General features: G+C 37.9%; 1 protein-coding gene across 4 annotated transcripts in view; it reads left to right on the plus strand.

Annotated features, from left to right (window-relative positions):
* The window catches only part of EYA4 (EYA transcriptional coactivator and phosphatase 4), a 291,369-nt gene that overhangs the window by 206,451 nt on the left and 63,641 nt on the right, over positions 1–21,277 (plus strand). For all 4 annotated transcript variants that reach the window (XM_062186786.1, XM_062186787.1, XM_062186788.1 and 1 more), the window contains exon 4: positions 19,722–19,846. In XM_062186786.1, coding sequence (XP_062042770.1) covers positions 19,722–19,846 — 125 coding nt within the window. The remainder of the gene's footprint in view (positions 1–19,721; positions 19,847–21,277) is intronic.

The raw sequence follows: 21,277 nt of genomic DNA on the forward strand, positions 1-21,277 counted from the left end.
TGCTATTGGAAACTTTATGAAGAAAATAATATGATTTATATGTTAGGAGTGTGTGTGATTTGAATGTTATACCCAAATGAGGGTTCAATAATTTACTTATCTGGGAATTAAAAAAGAATATTTTCACTTTCTACTTCATTGCTTACTTTTACATTTAAATTCATATTTGCAGAAAATGCATGGAAACTTTTATTTTCAAGTACAACTTTTTATTCACATTTTAAAAGTATGGTGCCTGATGAACGGCAGGCATTAATTAAGTACTATTAAATTATTCTGTCGTTCGTATTTGAGGATGAAAAATATAGACTCTCTGTCAACCAAACTGTGAAATTCTTTATACTGGAGCCATATTTTTTACTTATCAGAGAAATGACTCTAAAAATGGTAAAACTATGCCACAAAATATGAGCAATAATGAGCAGTTCAATAAAGTTTAGGTAGTTGGTTACAACTAGATATGTCAATTGAAATTACTGGAAAATTTATACATTCAGTAAGCTGAGTATTTACTGTGTGTAATGCCCTGTTCTTGGTACTGTAGAACAGCAATGAATAAAACTCCCTGCTTTCATTGCATACACATTCTAGAAGGAGAAACAAGTACCAAAATTAATACATGTTATAATAGAGTTAATTATCTTGAAGAAGATGAAAGCAGTGTAAGGAGATAATAAGCAGTTATTGAGTGGAAGTGTTGCAGTTTTATATAAAGAGACCAAGGAACGGATCTCTGAAGAGTCAATGTTTTATCAAAAAACCATAAAACAAGAAAAACACAAATAACAAGACAAGGAGTTGGGCCAGAGGTACTGTGTTTCAGGGACAGGGAACAGCAATTTAGAGGCGCTACTCTTGAAGCACATTGGGCAAGTTTAAAGAAGAGCAAATCAGGAGGAGAGATGGAGTGGAGTGGATTAGGGCTTTTGGAATAAGGAGAGGTTGCTTAGGAAATGAGATCAGAAAAAAGAGCATCGTTGTATCAGGGAGGAAGGAAAGCCTTAGGGAGCAGATGAGGAATTTGGGTATCACTGTAAGAAGGATGGGAAAGCTATAGAGGGTTTAAAACAGAGGGCTAACTCAGTTGAGTTAGGGATCATTTAGATTGCAGTGGGGGAGATTTGCCCATTCTAGGGAAAGTGTAACATTGAGACAAAGTTGAAATGACAATATTGTTTTCATTAAGTATATTTTAAAGTAAATGTACCTTTCCAGAAGATTTGTTTTCACAATCTTGAAATCTATGTATAATTTTCTCATAGTATGTATTTCCTTCATATTATGAGCTTACCAAAGCAAATTCACTTTATTTATTTATTTATTTATTGGGACAGGCAGAGTTAGACAGTGAGAGAGAGACAGAGAGAAAGATCTTCCTTTTCCATTAGTTCACCCCCCAAGTGGCTGCTACAGCCAGCGCGCTACACCTATCCGAAGCCAGGAGCCAGGTGCTTCCTCCTGGTCTCCTGTGTGGGTGCAGGGCCCAAGCACTTGGGCCATCCTCCACTGCACTCCCGGGCCACAGCAGAGAGCTGGACTAGAAGAGAAGCAACCGGGACAGAATCCGGTGCCCCAACAGGGACTAGAACCCGGGGTGCCAGCGCCACAGGCAGAGTATTAACCAAGTGAGCCGCAGCACCGGCCGCAAATTCACTTTAAATTCCATTTTTTCCAGGAAATTTTTGAATATCCTCAGATAAGGGGTGCCATTTACAGTTTTATAAATTTATGATGGTTCAAAAAAAAAAAGCATAGCCATAAAACCATTGTTTTTCATTTTCAGTACAGTATTCAGTAAATTACATGAGACATTCAACCCTTTGTTGTAAAATAGATTTTGCATTAGATGATTTGCCCAGCCATGGACTAATGCAATGTAAGTATTCTGAGCATATTCGAGTTAGGCTAAGAAAAGCTATGATATTTGGTAGATTAAATGTATTTTCAATCTATGGTGGTTTTATCAGAATGCAGCCCTTATATAAAGGAACCAATAGATCTACTTTAATAAATATATAATGTTTATTTGCAGTTAGCACTGTGACTGGTCATATAGAAATAGTGCAGTTACCACTTCCTAATACTGTTCATGTGCTGTTACTCTTGTATTTGGCGAATTTTGCTTTAGAACAAGTGGATTGTGAAACTCAAGCTCCCTCTTCAGCACAGATGAATTAGCACAGGCTAATGCATTATGACATTTTATTGTAAAGAAAGAATTATATTGTAGGTATTTTTTGTCAAGCTTTTAGAAACTATTCAAGTGTTTTAAGTGCAGAACACCGTGTTTCCTCCATAAATGTTCGTGTTTGGAAAGCAGTTAAGTTTATGCAATATTTCAAACCTATTTTGGCAGTGAAATGCAGGAGACATTGAGCTCTAGGCTGCTCTGGTCCTGCACTGTGTAGTTTAAATAGCAGCTTAGTTCAGAATCTGTAGGCTACCATGTGTATTTTCCAGGCAGACATTACAAAATGATTTTATTTTGAAAAATAAGTGAAAAATAAAGATTGCACATTGCACTAACAAAATATTCAATTTGCTTAAAATTTTGTCAAGACCTTTTTAGTGAGGACCCGCCATAGTGAATTATTCCGTACCACCAGCATTTTCAAACCACCCATCATTTCCTAAGGGAACTTAAATACGGATACACCAAATTCTCTGAAGTCGGTAATGCCTCCCACCTGGGAAAAAGACAGCTCTGTAACTGAATCCAAGCATATGCATTGTCATCCCTCCTGTCTGCCCCACTGGTGCTACAGCAAATTAAAAGATCTCCAAGGTTCTTCCTGCCTTCCAGCTGCCAGCCCCTAGTAGACAGGAGGGAGCCAGAAGGCACCAGGTGGAGCAGTTTTGAGTTGCACTGAACACACAGTGCAAAGAGACTGGCCATAACTTCTCAATTGAATATTTATACCAGCCCCATTTCTCATCTTGCTCTTTGGCACGGATCAGAGTGCTGAGCTTCTGCTGATTTCAAGGGTGCTGCATTGTGTGGATCTGCTCTGCAAACTATTACACCAGATGAGAAATGGGCCAGTGGTCCCTATCACTAAGATGGCTGTCGACTTTTTTTTTTTTTTTTTTTTGTGGAGACTATCATGTTATAGTGTCATGAGTAAGGGGCAGTGGGGGAGTTCCCAGTCATCTGGCACTGCTGATCCATGAATTACATAGCCCCAAACAGGGCTTCCTGTGGAGAGGAGCGTTAATTGCATATATTACAGGCCACACAATACTGGGGTGTGTGTGATGCCACATTTTCATCTTTTTTTCAGAGGTTTTATTTTTGTTTACTAGGGTCAGGCACTTATCACAGGGCTCTCTCATCACATTTCACTTTCTGATCCTTTGTGGCAGGTGCTAACTTCCTTGCGCTCAAAGTGAATGGGTTGAGTAACCTCATAAAGATACAGAATGTCTTGGCAGAGAAAGGAAGGGAGTACAGAGTGCCAGTCTATGGAGGAGTCTTGGTGTTATTTACTGAGCCCAATAAACCCAAGAAGATATTTGGAAAACTATCTACAAACATCCATTAACGTTTCAAGGTAGTAGATCATAGACTTAAATTTACACTCCTTATTCCCAATCCATATTATCTAATAAGGCACATTCTTTATGCATGTTCTATGATCAGATTCACCTAAAAGTTATTTTTCAATGACTTCTCCAAATGATATAATGAACTATAGAACAATGAACTTATGAATTGCTGGTTCTAAAATGAAATCTTTAGATCATTAAATAAGTAATAGGTGCCCAGCATAAGTTCTCTAAGCTGATGGCATATCAGAACAACCTCCCAGTCTTTTGTGATAGCAGTACCAGCAAAGAAGAAAAATACATGCACTAGACTCAGAACACACAGAATTTAACAACATATATGTCAAAAGCTTTTGATACATCTATGAGGAAAAGAGAAAAATAGACCAAGTGATTGTCTTAGCAATCACTCATCACTGTTCACAAGGAGTTCATATAAATCCTCATGTATACTTCTAGTGCCCTCCTAGGCCCTGTCTTTGACACTGGCCTATTCAAAAATGTGTGTTATGAGGACGTTGGACATACTAAGAATGTTCATGCTTGATATGGCACTGGGAGAGTACACTGAACAGGATAGTCAGAATCTAAAAGCAGGGGCTTAAACATTGGGTTCAGTGAAACAGAGTGGCATTTTGGAGGGGCCATGAAAAACTGTTCACTTTTAAGTCCCAAAGGCCAAGTGCAAGCATAATGACTGGGAGAAAACAGGGGTCTAAAGCACCACTTGGGTTAAAAATGTAAGGATTTTGTGAATGGTTTTCAACAAGATTGTAAAGTGTCCAAGAGCAAAGCTAATATATTCTTCAGACTACACTGATGAGTCCAGAGTGAGAGTTACAAGATCCCTGCTGTATTTTCTGCCATTAACTATGTCCCACAGTTTAAGAAGTGTCTTGAAATTTTCTCAGAAGAGAATATTAGGAAGGTAAAAGAGTTTGAAATGGCTTACATGGACCAAAGGGACTAGAGATGCCCAAATTTGGAGGACAGAGTCTCTTGGTCAGAATGGTCCTTGGATGGTTGATAGACTGTTACATGAATGAAGGTTTACACTTAACCTGTGTCAATGGGTGGATTTTCTTCTGCAACTGAAATTGGAGGGAAAGCAAGCATAGGAAAATTCCTGTTAGCATAAGTTACCTGAAAATGAAACGGCTGGCCTCTTAAGAGAACAATTTTCTTGATAGCACACGTTTTCAGACTAACCAAGCATTTAGTATCAGTGTTGTAATTGTTATAACAACTAACATTTATTAAGCATGTACTATATACCAAACTCTGTATACGTTATGTGTGTAATCTTAGTTAATTCACATGATAGCCCTCCAGTAGGTAGTATTATCTCCAATTTTATTTTATTATTATTATTATTTTTTTTGGCAGGCAGAGTGGATAGTGAGAGAGAGGGACAGAGAGAAAGGTCTTCTTTCCGTTGGTTCACCCCACCAAATGGCCGCTACGGCCGGCGCACTGCTGCCGGCGCATGGTGCCAATCCGAAGCCCAGAGCCAGGTGCTTCTCCTGGTCTCCCATGTGAGTGCAGGGCCCAAGCACTTGGGCCATCCTCCACTGCCTTCCCAGGGCACAGCAGAGAGCTGGCCTGGAAGAGGAGCAACCGGGACAGAATCCGGCGCCCCAACCGGGACTAGAATCCGGCGTGCCGGCGCCACAGGCGGAGGATTAGCCTACAGTGCCGGCATATCTCCAATTTTAAGTCGAAGTTGCCATGATTGGTAAATGACGAAGACTGAGTTTAAAATTCGGGTTTTATTTGACAGTACAAGTTCTTACTAGCACTCAGCCTAAAGTATAACATGGCATTTTTCATCAGGATATTGAATGTTCCTTTAGAGCCTGAAGCTTAATCATGTACATTTTGTACATGGCAATGCTTAATTCTTGTTAGTTCGACATTCTGATATTCAAAAATTCTCATTTATTCTATAAAATATTGGATCCTTACTCTTAGAGGTTTTTTCCATAGGAAAAAAAAAGTTCTTGGTATAATTGAGAGCATTAAATGTTTTGATTGTGGTCTTATAGGCTTTACCCACTACTTGCTAGTGGAAAATAATTTCCTGCTTCATCAACCATGGTTTGTAACTGATCTGAATGAAACTTGAGTCTTATACCATTCAAGTAATACTTGGAGACTCTGTTGGGTTTTTGTTTACTTCTTTGTTTTCCAGTGAAGGAGAACTTTTGAAAGCCAAAATTTAGAGAAATGTTTTTGTTATCTTGAAATATTTACCCACATTTCCTGAAAGTGTGAGGGGTGGACATTTTTATCTGAATAACGTGTTAGACTCATAGTGAAGAAATGGCTAGAATTGCAGTCTCAGGTCTAGAGCTACAAGCCCTGGAAAGGCAGGACTGTAAAAGTGTCCAGAGAACAGTGTGTCCAAGGCTTTATTTGCTGTTGCTCCAGGGCCTGAGGTCACCCTGGCAGATGGGTCACTTGCACTGCAAGCATTCATGCTGGCCTCAGGGACAAGCATGAGGTCACTGACAAAACAGTAAGAACAACTCCCCTTGTTTGTGCCCAGCCCACCTTCCTAAATTTTAGTAAAGGTCTTTCTCCTCTTGTAGTTTCTCCCCTCTACAAATGGCTTCAATTCTGACTATGGGGAAGTGGATTGGTGAGGGCCTCCTTCTGGGACTCTCAGGATGATCAGTGACAAAGACATTGTGCTGCAGAGGGAAGCCACATCTTCCAGCCTTAATGCCTGTGGAGTACCTGGCTCAAGGCTGGGATTCTAACAAGGAGTTCTTGGATGCTAACCTGAAATATGTTGACTTCAGATGACCTAGCATCATTGCCTGATGTTTTGAAAGGCCCATACTTTTTCCAGGAAAATGGGAACTGGTGTTCAGTAGTGGCATGTCCCACTGTTTCTCACCTGACCCACCACATCGCTCAATTACTCCCCCCAACCCCACTGTGTCTTTTTGTGTCTAAGTAGATCATCTCTCCTCTGGCCTCTTTGTTCCTCCCCCTCACACCCTCTCTACCTTCCTCTGTTTTTCTCTAACACACACACACACACACACACATAACCTCTCACTCATTTGGGAGATCTCAAATTGCACATACATGTAGGTAGGAAAATTTCCACACATGTTTGCATGAGAGAACTAATCACTATCCCCCCACCAACACAAAACTCTCCCCTTATTCTACCAATAGCCTGAAAAAACTTTGCGGACACTAGAAGACATCCTAGAACTATCCCTAGAATAGAGAAAATGCACAAGCATTTTTTTTTTCATTTCAGGATATTGAATGTTCCTTTAGAGCCTGAAGCTTAATCATGTACATTTTGTACATGGCAATGCTTTATTCTTGTTAGTTCGACAATCTGATATTCAAAAATTCTCATTTATTCTATAAAATATTGGATCCTTACTCTTAGAATTAGACTACAATTGACTCCAAGTGACTCCAATCACTTCATGTGCATTTCTTTCTATTCTTGTTGTGTTAGTCATTCATCAACATCCACTAAGTACACTGCACTATTCTAGGAGTAGGGAAAACAAACAGTGAACAAAATAGAAAACAATCCCTGCCCCAGTGGAGCCTTATACTGTATTTATATGAATACAAACTGATGTTGTTCTTCCTATTTTTCATCTCAGAAGAACTCAGGTTTGTATTATATAGGAAAGGAAGCTATGAGCAAAGCAAATACTTGAATTTTTTCCTTGAAATATGGGAAAAATATAAATTTATTAATTTGGTAGAATTTGAGAATATGGGAAATAGAATCATGCATACATGCTGTCTACTTTATGCAGAGAGGAAAAGCTGGCACTGAGTAGGTGTCTTTGAAAGTCTAAGATGCTTTCACATTTCTTGGGTTGGGGACAACTGATGGAGACAGCCTATAAATAAACAGGGCAGTGACTCATTACCGGGTTCTGTGCGGGATGAATCATGGTTTCTGAGTTAGAGTAGACACTAAAAAGTGCATGAACATAAGACTTACTCTCTTCCTTGGTTGAAGAAGACAATTTCAGGCAGAAATAAATTCCAACTACACTACAGAAAAACTGCAGAAAAGACCCAAGAAAATATTTGCATGTATTTTGTAATTCTTCATTTGTGTATGTGTGGTTTTGTGTTTATGGATAATTTCATTTTTTTTTATTTTGTCCAGATGGTGGCATTCACATGGCCTTATGGCACAAGGATCACTAAAAAGGGGTTGAAATAGACATCTTGGGAAGAATTTAGAGTCACCTTTAAATATCATAATTTGGTAGAGTAGATTTGGCTGGTATTGAATTTTAGTAATTTTTGAAAACTGCTCACAATATTTTATTGCAAGATTATGTATCTTTGATTGTGGTTTATATAAAGAAAGTCACTTAAAAATGGAAAATGTGCAATGTATGATAAAAATTGGAAACTGAGTTCTGGCATCAGATAAACATGAATTGAAAATGTGGTGCTGCTGCATTCTATGTGTGTGATTTTGGACATGCTGAGTATCATTTCTGAGTCTCAATTTTTTCATCTAGAAAATGTGGGAAATGATATGCATATCAATGTATTATTTTAAAGATTAAGAAGATAATATATATGAAGTACCAAGCATAAAAAGTGTCACATAATACATGGCAATGATATGCCCTCAGTGATAACAGATACCTGTTACTCATTTTGTGCTAGTGAACTCTAAGATCAATTTTATATTTTGGATGAATTAGGCTTAAAAATTTCACATTCAAATTAATTATAAAACATACAAAAGGATATATTACAGGAATATTCTTGCTGTATTCTGGGCAGCAATAATACATCTCTGTTTTCTAAAGGCTTATTTAATTTAAGAAATATCAGCCCACTTAAATGAAGAATCATTATACCCTTAAAACTTTGTATCTAAAGTACATTAAATTTCTTCACTTTGTATAAATAAAACATCAAAATTAAAATTTTTTAAAATTAAAAAATATGGCCAGTGCCGCAGCTCAATAGGCTAATTCTCCACCTGTGGCGCCAGCACACTGGGTTCTAGTCCCAGTCGGGGCGCCGGATTCTGTCCTGGTCATTCCTCTTCCTGTCGAGCTCTCTGCTGTGTCCTGGGAGTGCAGTGGAGTATGGCCCAAGTGCTTGGGCCCTGCACCTGCATGGGAGACCGGGAGAAGCACCTGGCTCCTGGATTCAGATCAGTGCACTGCACCGGCCACAGCGGCCATTGGAGGGTAAACCAACGGAAAAGGAAGACCTTTCTCTCTGTCTCTCTTACTATCCACTCTGCCTTAAAAAGAAAAAAAAAAAAAGAAAGAAAGAAAGAAAAAGAAAAAAATTAAAAAATAATGAAAATCAATTCAATCAGAGAGTACCAAATTGTGAAGATTCAGGAAGTACATTTTGGTTTCCCGTGGATAAATGTCAAGTCTATGTTTATTTTGATATATTATTAAAGATTTATTTATTTATTTGTCAAAGTCACAGAGAGGGTGAGACAGAGAGAGAACCTCCATCTGCTGATTGACTCCCCAGATGATCGCAACAGCCAATGTTAGGCCAGGCCAAAGCCAGGAGTAGGAGCTTTTTCCAGGTCTCCCTCGAGGGTAGCAGGAGGCAAAGCACTTGGGCCATCTTCCACTGCTTTTCCTAGGTCGTTATTAGAGAGCTGGGTAGGAAGTGGAGCAGCCGGAACAGGAACCAGGGCCTATATGCGATGCTGCCATTGCAGGACATGGTTTTATCTGCTATGCCACAATGCTGGCCCCTATTTTGACATTTTTAAAGACAATTTATTTATTATTTTATTTGATTGGCCAAGAGACAGAGACAGACAACTGCTGGTTCACTCTCCAAATCCTCAGAACAGCTTGGACTGAGCCAGACTGCAGCCAAGAAACTACAACCCATTCCAGGTCTCCCACCTGGGTGACAGGGAGCCAAGTACTTGAGCCATCACCTGCTACTTCTCAGGGTCTGCATTAACAAGAAACTGGAATTAGACGTGAAGCTAGGATTCAGTTTTTCTTTCTTTTGTTTTTTTGCTCTGCAAGAACAAAATTTCCTATTTTGTCTCACTTCTCTTTGTGGTGTGTCGCCATTCTTTGAATTCTGATTGATGCTCTTTGCTTATTCATCTTGCATATGACCCAAATTGGTTATGACCCCAGCACCCCTTTTGCCACTTCAGCGATACCACTGACCAGTTGCCTCCCCCAGAAACCCCTAACCTGAATCCACTAAAGCCAGGCAATCATCTCAGAAATTTTCCTGACTCACTCAGTTTGCATGATTTCTTTCTGTTCTATTCAGTGGACACTTAGTGTATTTCAGTTTTTTATGCACGGACTTTGTCTTCTGATTCAGACAGTGAGCTCCTTGAGGGTACAGCCATGTTTTCTTCATGCAGCAGCCCTAACACATGCATGGCCCTCTGCAGGTACGAAACAGTCATTAATTTGTTTGATCAATTAGATTAGAAGTCTCTGGGCTGGGTGGGTCCAGCAGGATACAATTAAATCATAAGCATTCATTGTTTATGTAACTCAGTCTGTAATCAGAGTATGCTACTGATACTACTGTTTTGGATCCTGCTCTTCCTAAGATCATCTTTGTTCTTTGATTTGAAATCTGTGTTTCTTCTGTTTGCACCACAGTTGATAAATCTGATTCCTGATTGACATTTAACAGAATTTCTCCCAGTTTCTCACACATTCATTCTCCTCACTTGAAGATGAATTTGATTTCATAGCTTTTCAAGATGCACATGGCTTGCACATTCATTCACTCACTCATTCGTCAAACATTTGTTGAGGAAGTAGTTTCAGGCAATGGGGATATAGCATTGAACAAAATAGCTAGCAGTCTGCCTTTGTGTTATTGCTTCTTTGAAGGCCTATGAATTTACTTTAACTTTTCTTAGACTAGAGCTATAGGCAACAAATTCTCTTTTTCTTTTAGACATATTTATTTTACCTTCATTTTTGAAGGCTATATTTGCAGGAGGTCCATATTATTTCTAAGTTGGCATATTTGTTTTTCTCCAATCTTAATGACTCTTTCGTCATTTGGCTTGCATTGTTTCTGTTAAAAAGGCTATGAAGTATCTGGTTGCTTTTAACATTTTTGTGTGTGCAACCGATTTTCCCCATTTGATCGTGAGGTGCCTTGGTTTGGATTGTGTGTGTGCACATGGACACATGTGTGTACCTATGTGTGATGTATCTTTCTGTGGCTTCATTGACACGTGTCATCAAATCTCTAAAATGTTAAGCCTTTATTTCTTTAAATATATTTTTCTGTACCCTTCTCTCCTTCCCTTCTGCTGCTTCACTTGCAGAGAAACTAAACTGATTTTGTCCCTCGGGACACAGAAGCACTGTGAATTCATTATGAATCTTTGTTCATTTTAGTCTTTAGGTTGGATATTTTCTTTTGCTTTGTTTTCAGGTATATTCATCTTTTATAACATCATGTTACTAATTTCACCTGATAAAATTTTTCTTTTTGTAGTTTTCAGTTCCAGAAGTCTTACTTTAGTTATATCTTACTCTTCCCTCCTACTTATGTGCATACTTTCTTTTCATTATTAACTATATTTAAAAGTTTTATGTGGAGATGGGCATTTGGCACAGTGGTTAAGATGCTCCTGGGGACACTCACATCATATATCTGAGTGCCTTGGATTCAAGTTCTGCCTTCACTTCAATTTCCAGCTTCCTGTTAATGTGCACCCTTGGATGTGCTGATGTGTACCCTTGGATGCACATTAGCTCAAGTAATTAGGTCCCTGACACCTACACGGAGACCTGAATTGAATTGGAGGCTCCTGGATTTGGCCTGCCTCAGCCCCAGCCTTTAAGTTTGGCAGTGAACCAGTAGATGGAAGATCTCTCTCTTTCTATCTCTCTCTCCCCTCCTCCATCCTTCCATCTGTCTCTGTTTCTCTGGGTCTCTCTGCCCTTTAAGTAAATTAAAAGTTTGATTTTAGTGGCATTTTTTTGCTGATTCCACTATTTCTGTTGTTTAGGGTTATGCTGCTATTGTCTGATCGCTCTTTACTGGGTCACATTTTCTGGTTTCTTGCATGTCTAATAATTCTTGTCTGGATTATGGATTTTATATTATTGAGTGTTTGAGTTCTTTTTTTTTCTTTCATTTAAATGAGTATCTTGTCCTGTTCAGATCAGCTTGATGTTTTTGAGCCTTTTTGTAAGCTTGTCCAGGGCACTCTGGGTTAGATTACACTTGAGGAAAACTGTAGACCTTTATTGAGGCTCGGACTCCTTTGGGATTTCTGGTTGACTGCCAATATCATTCAGGCCTCATGTGACTTCTCAGAATTTTTCAGCTCACAGTTTGCTTCACTGCCTAGCCTCATAAGATGTTCTGGATTCCTGGAACTCCTTCTTCAGGCAGGTTTCCATTATGAGGTTATACATACTACAAATTCCACCCACCTCACCCTTTCCAGATTCCCATCTCTGTCTCATCAACTCAGTAAGACAAGATATTCTCTGCTTATGTTGAGGTCTAATTGATGCCTTTACGTGGAATTCTGATCAATAATTGCAGGGTTATTGTTGAAGGTTCCCCAAGACCATCTTCAGTTTCAATGATTTGCCAGAAAGAGCTGCAAAAATAAAAGCTATTGGACCCATGTTTGTGATTTATTAGAGTGAAAGGATATAAATTAACATTATCAGAGGAAAAGTCACATACACCAGAGTCCAGGAGAAAGTAGGATTTAATTACCTGTTGTCTTCCCGGGAGAGTTGGAGAGACAGCAATTACTACTCTCAGTGATAACATGTGACAATACCTTCAGAGGGTTGCCAACCAAGAAGCTCACCCAATACTTGATCTAGGGTTTCTATTTGGGGTCATTTACTTAAGATTATTGGACCACACACATGGTTAAACTTCATTACCAGCTTTATCCAAAAGCCCCCATCCAGAATTAACATTGTTAGTATCCACTACTGCCATGGCCCAAGACCCCACATAAACGAAGACACTCTTATAAGGCAAGTTTGCCAGGGCCTTGGAGGTTAATTCCTAGGAGCTGGTCAAGGGACACAGCTTTTTTTGGAATGTTCAGGATTTGGACAACATATCAGTTTTTGTCTAAGAGCTAATCTCATTTATTATTTTGTCTTGGGGACCAAGTCCTGTGCAATCAAAACAGTTGCTTCCAATATTTCTTTTTCCTGAGTTTTGGTTGTTATAGTAGGAATAATCAAGACCTAGTTTTCCAGTTACTCTGTCAACAACAGAAATCATTGTCAAATAACTTTAAAATCTATTTTATAAAGATGTTGCTTATTTCACTCTTACCACTTTCAACAATTGCATTTCTGAATATATTTTGCAATGTGTATAATATATAGGAAATTGTACATAATCCATTTGTATGTAGAAATGACCCACAAATAAATATGCAAACATATTTAAGGTGCTTATTATTTTTATTCAATGAGTGAACGCCAAAGTAGCTTAAAAGCTGCCAAATTTGATGACAATTTACTAGCTTATTTTATATGAAAGGCACTATGGGAGTTCAAAGGTAAATGAAAAACATTCTTGCTTTGCTAGAACATATGATGATAAATTAAAATAGACTTAAAAGTATTGCAGAGGAAGATCAAAATAAAAATTTGACAATAATGTGACAGTATGACCAGTAAAAGCATCATGGAGGAAGTCGCATTTTTTAGCTATTTAAAAATTACATAAGATGATTTATAGGAGCTATCATCACGTGTAAAGGGGGATGTACAAGCTAAAATTGTGAGGGGAGAATCATGGATCCTTTGAAAAATAGATCATTTGCGGTACAGAAAGTGGTACATGAGGTGATTACTTAAATGTGAATCTGAAAGTGTGGTGGAGTTTTCAGGGTTCAGTAAGCGCTTGTCATGTTATAGCATTGATAGTATTCAAAAAGAATACAGCAGGAGGTAAACTTTAGATGTATAAGAAATTAGCTGTAACTTCATTATTATTCCCCTCTGTGTATCTTCTCCTGCAGTAAAGTTTTCTCTTATTTTCAGAATTTGACTGTGATGGGTTTAGCTGTGGTTTTATTTTTACTTTTTTTTAACTTGATATTCATTGTGCTTAATGATTTTTATGTTGGTGTTTTTCATCAGATTTAGAAAGATTTTGACCATTATTTATTTTAATATTATTGTGAATCTCTTTGTCCTGCATTCTGATAACGTTCCACAGGTTATTTATACCTGATACTTTCCAATTTTTTGTCTCTATGCTTCAGCTTGGAAATTTTTTCTTGGCCAACTTTAGATTGCAGATCAGATTTGCTGACCTAGTATCCAATCTGCCATTAGGTTCACTCAAGTGTATTTTGTATTTAATGTATTTTGGTCTTCATTGTAGAAATTTCATTTGGTCCTTTTTGAAAGAGTTTCCATTTTTCTCCCAAATAGAGTATATTAGTGGGCTTTTGAAAGTTCATGGAAATGGGGAGACAGCACTGTGGTATAGCAGGTAAAGCTGCCACCTGCAGTGCCAACATCCCATGTGGGCGCTGGTTTGAGTCCTGGCTGCTCCACTTCCCATCCAGCTCTCTGCTATGGCCTGGGAAAGCAGTAGAAGATGGCCCAAGTCCTTGGGCCCCTGCACCTGCATGGGAGACCTGGAAGAAGCTCCTAGCTCCTGGCTTCTGATCAGCTCAGTTCTGGCCACTGTGGCCATTTGGGGAGTGGTCCAGTAGATGGAAGACCTCTCACCCTCTCTGTGCCTCTGCCTCTCTGTAACTCTGCCTTTCAAATAAATAAATACATCTTTTAAAATAAAGTTCATGGAAATGTGCATTATTATTTTAATTCCATTCTCCAAAAACTTTTTGAAACTCTTTTTTTGAACTTTTTATTATATAGTTCCCATATTATATGCATATATCAATATGTGTATGGCCTGGCTGGTGTCGCGGCTCACTTGGCTAATCTACTCTGACTGTGGCGCCGGCACCCCGGGTTCTAGTCCCTGTTGGGGCGCTGGATTCTGTTCAGGTTGCTCCTCTTTCAGTCTAGCTCTCTGCTGTGGCCTGGGAAGGCAGTGAAGGATGGCCCAAGTGCTTGGGCCCTGCACCCGTGTGGGAGACCAGGAGGAAGCACTTGCCTCCTGGCTTCAGATCGGCTCAGCATGCCAGCTGTAGCGGCCATTTGGTGGGGTGAACCAACGGAAAGAAGACCTTTCTCTCTTGTTTCTCTCTCTCACTGTCTAACTCTGCCTAATAAAAAAAATGTGTATGGCCTGTATAAGACTTGTATATATATCACATGTATATGTGTATATATGTTTGTACATACACGTATGTACTGTGTGTTATGTGAATTTTTTCTTATAAGTTTTAAAAATATTCACATTGGTTTTTCAGTCTTCCTGATCGATGCCCAAAACTAGGTCGTATTTAGGTTTCCTCCTACTTACTGTGTTTTCTGTCTTCTAAGAGTCACACTTTCCTCTTTCTTTTTAATTTTGTTTTTAATTTATTTGACAGGTAGAGTTATAGACAGTGAGAGAGACAGAGAGAAAGGTCTTCCTTCCATTGGTTCACCTCCCAAAAGACCGCCACGGCCGGTGTGCTGCGCCGATCCGAAGCCAGGAACCAGGTGCTTCTTCCTGGTCTCCCATGTGGGTGCCCAAGCACTTGGGCCATCCGCCACTGCCTTCCTAGGCCACAGCAGAGAGCTGGACTGGAAGAGGAGCAGCCGGGACTAGAACCGGCGCCCATATGTGATGCCGGTGCCTCAGGTGGAGGATCAACAGTGTGCCATGGCACCGGCCCCTCCTCTTTTTTAATGTTTCAAAATATTCATAGTTTTCTGAACAATGTGGGGCCAGTGCTGTGTTGCAGTGGGTTAGGCTGCTGTCTGCAGTGTCAGTATCCCATACAGGCATCAAGCAAAGATGATCCACTTCCAATCTAACTCCTTTGTTAATGTTCCTAGGAATGCAGCAGAGGATGGCCCAAGTGCATTGGGCCCCTGTATTCATGTGGGAGACCTCCTTCATGAGGAGATTAAGCTCCTGACTCCTGGCTCCTGGCTTTGGCCTGTCCCAGCCCTGGTCATTTAGGGAGTGAATCAGCAGATGGGAGATCTCTCTCTTCTCTTTCTGTCTCTCCCTTTCTTTCTGTAATCCCAACTTTCAAAAAATTTATAATGTTCTAAACAGTATGACTGTGTACATAATAATGACATTTTGGTCAACAGTGGAGTGCATATGAATCTATGGTTCAGTAGGGTTATATTGCCTAGTGACATGGTATTTGATTTAGTTTAAGTACACTCTATTATGTTTGCCCAAAAGGAAACCACCCAATGATATATCTCTTAGAACTGTCTCCACTGTTAGCAACACAGGACTGTTTATATGAGTAGAGAATGAAGAATATTACTTGTGTTTTTTTTTTTTCTCTCCTGAAGAGTTTAAGTTCTTTCTCCAGTTAAGACAAGGATGTGGTCATTCAGTTACCTCCTAGAGTTGAGTTGAACTGGAGGTGAACTATCAATAGTCCAACTTCCAGCTTCCTCAACAATCACTGTTTTGATATTTTGGTACTTGAACTGGAAAGATATTGAAATATTTCAGATGTTTTTGTTTAGTACTTGCAAGGGCCCTGTATATGTAACTAGTGAATTCACTCATTAGTTTTTGTAGTTTGGGGAACTTTTAAAATGAATATCCCAGAATTTTATAGATAAACAATTGTGTTATCAGTAAGTTTAAATATTTTTTTCTTTCTACATGTCACCTTTTTTATTTATTGACTTTTGTCTTATAGTGGCTAAGGTTGCCAGTGAAATATCAATGAGAAAATCAGACCTCTTTGCCTTGGTTCTGAAAGAATTCAATATATCATAATTAAATGTTATAGAAGCTGTAGATTTCCCAAGAGTGGTTTTTATCAGATGGGGAAAATATTTCTGGTTTGCCAAGAATTTTTATCAAGAATGGATGATGGATATTGGCACATACTTTTTTGTACCCATGGAAATAATATTCTGTTAATATATTGAATTACATTGATTTCCAAATGTCAGGTCAATTTTGCATTTCTAGCATAAACCACACTCTGTCATGATATATTTTCTTTTTATCACTAGATTTACTTTGACAGTATTTCACTAGGTTTTTTTCATGAATGTTTACAAGAAATAAAGATTCATAATTTTCTTTTTGAAATTATCTATGTCAGTTTGTGGGTCAGGGTAATTCTACTCTCCTAAAAGGGAATGAAAAGCATTTCCTTTGATTTTTTCCCTAAATTTGTAAAAGATTGCCATTACTTTTCACTAATGAGGCCATATGACCCTGCACTTTTCTTTTTTGAAAAATGCTTAATTATGAATTTATTTATTTAGGATTTTTTCAGATTTTCTGTTATAATTGGGTCAGGTTTTATAAGCTTCTCTTTCAAGCAATTCACTAGTTTTATCTGTTGAATTCATTGTCATACAATTGTTAATGATAGTCTATTATTATCATCTTAATATCATTATAATCTAGATCATTTTCTGAATTTATAAATTGTATTGTCCATAGATTTTTCTATTTCAATTACTTCTACTGTTTATTTTTCCCTTCTACTTTTTACTTTCATTTACTTTTCCTTTTCTGGTTTCTTGAGGTGGAAACTTAGATAAAAGATTTAAAACCCTTATTCTGTTGTAGTATAACTACTTAAAGATACAGATATATCTATAACCAGTACCTTATTTGCATACCACAGGTTTTGACTTTATGTGTTTTCGTTATCATTTTATCTTAAGTATTATTGACATTTACTTGTGGTTTCTTCTTTGAATATTAAGAAATATAATGTTTAATTTTCAACTTTTGAGAATTATTTTATATATTATAGATTTATTTATATATCTATTATTTACATTATATATAATTGCCTTTGATTTCTAAATTGATTCACTATGGTCAGATACAATATGTGTAACATTTCAATTTAAAATCTACCAATCTTGTAACCTAGCATATAATCCTTTTGGTGACCATTGGTCACTGTACACTTGAAAATATTATCTATTCTGTAATTACTCGGTGTCTTATAATTGTGAACTGTAATAACGATGCCCAAATTTATTTTTAAAATTTCTTTTTATTCTATTTTTATCTATTGGTCATTATATAAAGCATGCTATAAAACCCGCAATCATGATCACATGTATGTTTTATCTTTTAATCCTGTCAGCTTTACTTTATGTGTTTTGAACCCCTACATGTATATACATACAAGTTTAGGGTTATTATTGCTAGATCACTTTCTAACTTCTCTCTTTTTAAAATCATTTATGTATTTATTTATTTAAAAGGGAAAGAGAAAGAGAGAGAGGAAAAGAGAGAGAGAGAGAGAAATCTCTCATTTGCTGGTTTACTCCCTAAATGCCTGCACAACTAGGGCTAAACCAGGCAAAGCTGACAACCAAGAACTCAATCCAGGTCTCCTATATGGGTGGCAGGGATCCAACTACTTGAGCCATCATCTGCTGCCCCCCAAGGGTCTGGATGTGACATTTTAAGGACTGTTGTGCTCACACCCAGAGTATCTGGGTTGTGCTCTCAGCATCAATACCTTCTGAGGGTGGGGGGATGAATAAAGCATAACTGGACTGAGGGACCGATTGGACAACTGCAGCAGAGGTCTCAACTGGTCTATTTGAAGAACCCTAGACATGGGTGACCCTTTACGCCCCTACATCAGCCAGTTGGTAGTTAAGGGCTGCCCCCAGAAAGGGTGTGATCTTTGGTGTAGTGGCCCTTTTACTTGAGAGCAAGTCCTAGAAAGGAGCTCAGTGGAGAGCTGACATTAGTAACACTCCTGGCAGTGATAGGAATGAGCTCTTAAGTCCCAGGGCTGTATGCCTGGATGCTCCGTACCATCGGTGTGCTTCTCTTGTAGATCCCTGATAATTGGTGTTGGTTGTAGAAACCAGTCTTTTTTGTTTTTGCTTTTCATTGAAGTGTTGAGTCTTTTGATATTTAGTGTAATTATCAATATTTTTAGGTTTGAGTGTATCGTCTCACTGTGTGTTTTCTATTTATCATGTATGTTCTTTATTTTTCTCATTTCTTAAGAATGAGTCAATTTTTTAAATTTCATTTTAATTTTTCTTTTGTATTTTTGTTATACCAATTGGTATTTTTCTTAGTAAAAATTAGTAGTAAGGATTACTTTATGCACCCTAAATTTATGTCTTATTCAAGTGTAACCTGGCACCGCATGCAAAAATAAAAGAAATTTTGAAAAGTGTAATTTCATCCTACCATCTTTGGTGGTTTTGCTGTCATTTGTTTTACTTCCATACCATATTATAATGTAGTTGTTTCTTGCTTCGGTAGGCTGTAGTTTCTTTTGTATTTACCTGTGTACTTGTGTTTGGTATTCTCCATTCTTTCCTGTAGACCTGAGTTTCCATCTGGTATCCTTTCTGTCAGCTGAAGATCCTCCGTCAGTATTTTTTTGTAGTTCAGATCATTAGCGACAAATTCACTCAATGTAAAAAATCTGGTATGGGTCCTTTCTTTAATGAAAACATGCGTGGCTACTTTGGGATATTGTGAATTTTTTTCTTGTTATCTTTTCAGAAGAGGGCCAGTCAGCCTTTCAAGAATCCTAGTGTTGTTAGAATCTCATCTCTAGAACACTCCCTGACACAAACATGAAGTCAGAGGCTTCTGTTTCTGAATGGTTGCTAAAAGTGTTACAACTCCAGCTCTCAGGCCCAGGGCTCAGTTTTCAGCCCCCCTGGGTCAGCGAGGTCACCTAGAAGCTTCTCTTCTGGTTTGGAGTTTATTTCTGGCTGGTGATTTTTCCTCATTGGCAGCAGGGATGTGAAATTTGAGGAGTTAAACATTTTTATTATTTCAGTATATTTTACAGCAGAATTCATGTAGGAGGGAGAGTATCCATAACAACAAAAACTGCCGTGATGGCAGAATCCTTCTTCTTTACTTCATTAGATGGAATAATTGTAGGACTACAAACACAAATATTGAGGCCTAACTGTAAAAGCTTTTATTTTGTTTGTTTGTAGCTGCTGATTCCAGTTCTTAGGATTGTTGAGATCACACGTGTATAACAATGATATTTGTAATTTATTAATGAACAATTGCTGAACTATTTACGTTTGCTCTACTGCTTCCTGTTCTAACAGGTCTATGGAAATGCAGGACCTAGCAAGTCCGCACACTCTTGTTGGAGGTAGTGATGCTCCTGGTAGCTCCAAGCTGGACAAATCTAATCTCAGCAGCACCTCAGTCACAACAAATGGCACAGGAGGTAAGTGCATCCCCACACAGATACCCAGACTGATGTGCCAATGTTTGCTTTTTCACGTGTGAGGGATCTGTTAATAAATTGATATAGTTTTGTCAATAACATAATCAGCGTTATATCCAAAGAATGTATTGTTTAAATAGTATGTATTGTTGCACTGATTTGCTTGAAATTTTTGTTCCTCTGCTATAGCTGGAGAAACTCAGAAGGAATAAATAGTTCTGAATAACATTTTGAAGGCCTTTAATTAGGCTTCCTTTTGGTATTTACCACCATAAATGTTCCCAAAACATTAGAATTGTGAACACACTGACATTACATGTACATGTTATATATACATATACACTTTGGTTTTACTTTGAATTATAAGAAGTTCACCTCAAAATTTTTATAAAAATGTTTTTTTCTAAAAATCATTTTGTAAATACTTACCTACTCAAATCTGCTGCATTTTCTTTTTAAAGAGAATAATACTTAAGATTTGTTTATAAAAGAATTTTATCTTTTCCAGATATTTTCTCAATTAATTAGCCCAAATTTTGCCAAAGCATGGGGCAACAATAACAGCTATTATTTTAATGATTTTGCCTTGTTTTTTTTTATAAAATGCACCCAACTTATCAGAAATACACCCCCTCCCCCAATTTTTGTATCAGAATACATGGGTACTTCTCAAAGTTCATGGGGAAATGGAATTAAAAGACAAGTTTTCAGGTAGGTGTTTGGCACACCAGTTAACATGCTGCTTGGGATGCACACATCTGTATCAGAATGTTGGGGTTCAAGTCCCAGCCTGAACCCAGGATATTCCATGATCCTGCTAATGTGCACCCTGGGAGGCAGCAGGTGATGTTCAAGTGGTTGGGTCCCTGCCATCCATGTGGAAACCCAGACTGAGTTCCCAGCTGTGACTTCAACCTCGCCCACAGTAACTACCATGGGCATTTGGGGAGTGAACCAGAGGGAGGGAGATCTATGTATCTATCTGCCTCTGTCTTAACTTTCAAATAACTTAAAAAAGAAGTAAAATTTTTTAAAGATAGGTTTTTATGGTGCAAAAATATTTTTGATCTATGTATAGTTTTTAAATAACACCTATGTCCATGAACTTTTTGTGTGTTCCAGATATGCATGGATTTTAAAATGTTTTTGCACAAAATAAACTTACTCTTTAAAAAATAAACATATATTTTAATTCTGTTTCCATGAACTTTACAGATACCCTTATATGACCATATAAATGTATATGTGATATAGAAATTGAATTTTTAATTGTCCACAATCATTTTGAAGTATATGTCTAGTCAATTAGGTGAAATTTGTTTTAATTTACAAACTGTTCATATCACCAGATGTCAGCATTTGCCACATCATATTTTCTTTTGAATTTTAAATAAATATGAAATTGATACACCTCTTTCCGTTTAATTTAAT

This window comes from Lepus europaeus, chromosome 3 (assembly GCF_033115175.1).
Source record: "Lepus europaeus isolate LE1 chromosome 3, mLepTim1.pri, whole genome shotgun sequence".
Lineage (NCBI taxonomy): Eukaryota > Metazoa > Chordata > Mammalia > Lagomorpha > Leporidae > Lepus > Lepus europaeus.